At 46.2% G+C, this 4,157-nt stretch overlaps 1 protein-coding gene across 1 annotated transcript; it reads right to left on the reverse strand.

The window, feature by feature from the left end:
* Positions 1-2,191: 2,191 nt before the first annotated feature.
* LOC143361817 (uncharacterized) lies at positions 2,192-3,955 on the reverse strand. The gene is made up of 4 exons (XM_076801507.1): positions 3,751-3,955; positions 3,234-3,374; positions 2,513-2,741; positions 2,192-2,367 (listed from the first exon to the last, which is right to left on the reverse strand). Exons 2-4 carry the CDS (start codon positions 3,310-3,312, stop codon positions 2,316-2,318), a joined length of 360 nt encoding a protein of 119 aa, XP_076657622.1. The 5' UTR covers positions 3,313-3,374; positions 3,751-3,955; the 3' UTR covers positions 2,192-2,315.
* Positions 3,956-4,157: the final 202 nt, after the last annotated feature.

Here is a 4,157-nt window from a genome sequence, read left to right on the forward strand (position 1 = left end):
TATGACGAACACTTTGTCACGTCGGCGTGCCTATCAGTCTGGCCACGAATTCACCATAAAATATATAGTACTAGCTGAGGACGACGCGCGGAATACGAAATCCCTTCCCTCGCATGAATAAAATCTCCCGTACGACGACGGGGGTCCGATTGTTGTGCGAGTTAACGAGCGCCAGCCTATTGCGATTCCTACTTCGTGAAACTTCCCTCTAACGATTCTAATGTCGCTGACTAATGTCCGCCACTCCTATTTATACACCCCGCGACAAATTTACATACAAGATATATGAATGCTCGAGGAAATGAATAAAAACTGTGTTCTAGTAAGAATATTTTTGTTCCTGTGTTTCGAATATTATTATTCTTTACATCACATAGCAACAATTATACAGTTCTACGCTTTCTTTATGGCTACACTTACCAAAAACTTCAATAATAAGTAAAAGTACGCTTAAGTATGATCAAGTGAGTAGTACCGGTTCAAGTAAGGTACTGTATCAGAGTGTTGCTCTATGTAAAGAATAAGATTAGGAATGAAGAAGAAAATTTTTATTAGAGTACACTTTTTATTCATTTCCTTGCAGGTCTTATAATTTTATCGCGGAGTGTAAAGCCCAAAGTGAGTAACCGGGTAACTCGGTTATCGACGGAAGGGTTAAAGTGAATTTTGGCAGCGAAAGAAAATTGCATAATGCATATCCTATCATAATTTTTGAAGAGAAAAAGTTACGAAAGGATTTGTAGGTGCGCGTCACGCGCGCGTCACGTGGGCGGGGTGTCACGTGAGCATTGCGGCGCGGTAGATCAGCGCGCGGTGCATCGTCTCGCGGCGCATCGTCGGGCGGGAATCGCAATGGCGGCTGCCTTTTGAGCCACGGCCCGCCATATTTCAGCCCAACCGATTTTTTCAACTCGCTGCCGGACACGGAATGCCTGACAATTCGCCAGCGTCGCCACGAACTTATCGTGGAATCGTGACGCGCTGTCTATAAGGGTGCATTCGAAACGAGCGCCGAATGATTTTAAATATTTTAAACGGCCGTCTCGCGTCATCTTCCGACGCCGTGTCCCCTACGATCGCTGAGCTATCGGAGTCGATCTCTTAACCCTCCACGAACTATGATTCTCGTCAAGTTATTTCACTTTTCGCAAAAATCTTGGAACGCGTCGATATCCTCTTACACAGCGGATGCTTATTGTTACGTCAATTTAGGCTTTTATTTATCAATATTTCAGAACTATTCTTAAAGGTAAACGCAGTCCTTCTTAGCCCCTTCGCGACCACACATGTATTCGCATTTAAAAAGAATGATAAAAAGACTAAAGTAATATTGAATTGAATTATTTTTTCTCCGTAAGTCTTAGTTCTAAAAAGGTTAAATTAATCACGGAGCATTGGAAAATTAGATGACGCTTCAGGGACGGTGATCTAAAATGGAGCCGAGCACCGCCGTCGAAGAACCTAGACGACGAATTTTCATTTCTCGCTTTTGTGTAGACCGTATAAAATCTTTCTAAATCTCTGAATCAGAATGAGAACGGTACAATAAAAAGCTCTAAAAAGGTTAAATTAATCACTGAACACTGAGAAATTAGATGACGCTTCAGGGACGGTGATTTAAAATGGAGCCGAGCAACGCCGTCGAAGAGTAGGAACCTAGACAACGAATTTTCATTTTTCGTTCTCGTGTGGACGGTATAAAATCTTTCTAAATCTCTGAATCAGACTGAGAACGGTACAATAAAAAGCTCTAAAAAGGTTAAATTAATCACTGAACACTGAGAAATTAGATGACGTTTCAGGGACGGTGATTTAAAATGGAGCCGAGCACCGCCGTCGAAGAACCTAGACGATGAATTTTAATTTTTCGCTTTCGTGTAGACCGTATAAAATCTTTCTAAATCTCTGAATCAGAATGAGAACAGTACAATAAAAAGCTCTAAAAAGTTAAATTAATCACTGAACACTGAGAAATTAGATGACGCTTCAGGGGCGGTGATTTAAAATGGAGCCGAGCACCGCCGTCGAAGAACCTAGACGATGAATTTTAATTTTTCGCTTTCGTGTAGACCGTATAAAATCTTTCTAAATCTCTGAATCAGAATGAGAACAGTACAATAAAAATTATAATCTATAGTGGAACGCTTATAGGTCGCCCGGTGTAGGTTTAAATAAGGTAGCCGAGTCGGGGTTACTGTGACACAGAAAATTTTTATTACACTTTTTGTTACCAGGCCTGGGTCCGAAAGTGAGCCGAAAGGGTATGGTCGGGATGGCTGTGTGAGGACCGTGCGGTTGTCCTCGGAGTGGAATTTTCATCGTTTTCGAGATTTCAGCAAGTATCCCGCGGCGCCCATGTCCAGATACCTGCAACCGATCCGGAGTCCGAGGTAAAAACCGTGTCGCGCGTGCTGCACGCGTCATGCAACGACAGTCGCATCGTCGAACGAGCGAAACCGATGCAACGCGTGCACACACTATGCTCGCGCGAGGTGTACTTTCACCGGCCTACCTTTTCCGAAGAGTCGAGATTTCGCGTTTCTGTTGCTTCCTTTCCGACACGATGCGAGTTCCATCGTCGGCGACGAACCTGGATGCGACTATGGTAGACTTCTCAGGCGGGCCGGTGGTGCCCGAAGGTATGTTTGTCAATCTTTTGCCCTGACGATTTTCCTTAGACTTTCTCCGAACGTGCAGGTCCGACGAGACTACGATCTCGTCGAAAGTTTGACCGGGAACGACTGAAACGTAAAGAACACGAATCAACTCCACTGAAAAAAAAAAGGAACCAAGGTGTAACCGTGCGCGCGAGAATCGTTGCGCGTTGACAAAGAAACGTGATGATAAAACGAGAAACAGGTATTGTACCATCGTTTCGCTCGGTGAACGGAGTCATGGTCTGCGCAGTCTCAGACCGTGACGCTTGACAAAAAGAAAATGCATTCGACGTTAGTCAGCGGCGATTATTAAAATACCTGTGACAGAGTATGTCAGCAGACGTCCGAGAATCGAAATTTTCCGTTCTTCGGAAAATGGGAATCTGAATTAAAATGTGAACCAGTAATGCTCTCGTTCGAGTCTTCGGACACTTCTTTTCTATTTCCTACATTATCGTCTTGCAATTTCGAAATTTTATTCCTTGTCTTCGAGGGTGAAAGAACCACCGTTGAACGAGCCGAATATTATTATTACCGAAGAGGAAACGAGAAAATCGGTGATGTTTTGTTACTTACGTTTTTGATTGGGTTGTTGCTGGGCGTGGACGACGACGCAGGCTGTAGTGATCACCAGAAGGGCCAAAAGGTTCGCCATGTTGCGACGTTGTAGATTTTTGTTTCTTCACTTTTTTGACGGGGTCCGAAAATTAGTTAAACCTGCGGGGCGAGAGAACAACGGGAAATTAGTGCGATCGGATGATCGGATGACGGTGTCTCGCGACGCGGAGGAAACGTCACCGGAGGCGCGGTCCCCTTCCCCAGGCCACCGTTCGACACAGCTTATTTCGCAACGGTTCGGCTCGGGAATAGCAATCGTGGGAGGCAGCGTCGAGTCTACGATCGCGAGCTCGAATGGACCAAGTCCGAGAGACGATGCAACGATCGAAACGCGAAATCTTTCGACGGAATAATCCTTCGAAATAATCGCGAGAACCAGAGACGAGAGGGCGACCGTAAGAGGACAACGGTAAGAGGATCGACGAGAGAACCGAGGATCTTGGAGGATGCACTTAGAGCCCGGAGTACGACTTACCGACGACTTGACCAGAAGATACTTTCCGAGTCGACAACCGCACGAGAAATGCGAGCACAATGCCGCGGAAGCCTTCAAGAGAGCATCGCGGATTTGCTATAGTGCGTGGTGAACAGGAACACGTCGGGGGTAAGGGTCCAGTCGGAGGCGCCTCGGACCGTTCAACAAACTGTAGATCGTTGCACCGGACAGACCACTTTCTATTTCATTTTTTCCCCCCCGTTTTGGAACGTTCGTCTCTCGCTCTCTCGGTCCTCACGGGTACACCAATACCGGCCCAGGCGGACCTGGACTGGTTTACCCGGTCGGCAGAGCCGTGCGCGTCCAGGAGCGGCTAAACAATGCTTAACGACCAGGAGACGGACCTTTAACGAGCCCCTTTAACGCATCTCCGGTGTCACGAACGT

This window comes from Halictus rubicundus, chromosome 15 (genome assembly GCF_050948215.1).
Source record: "Halictus rubicundus isolate RS-2024b chromosome 15, iyHalRubi1_principal, whole genome shotgun sequence".
NCBI classification, from domain to species: domain Eukaryota; kingdom Metazoa; phylum Arthropoda; class Insecta; order Hymenoptera; family Halictidae; genus Halictus; species Halictus rubicundus.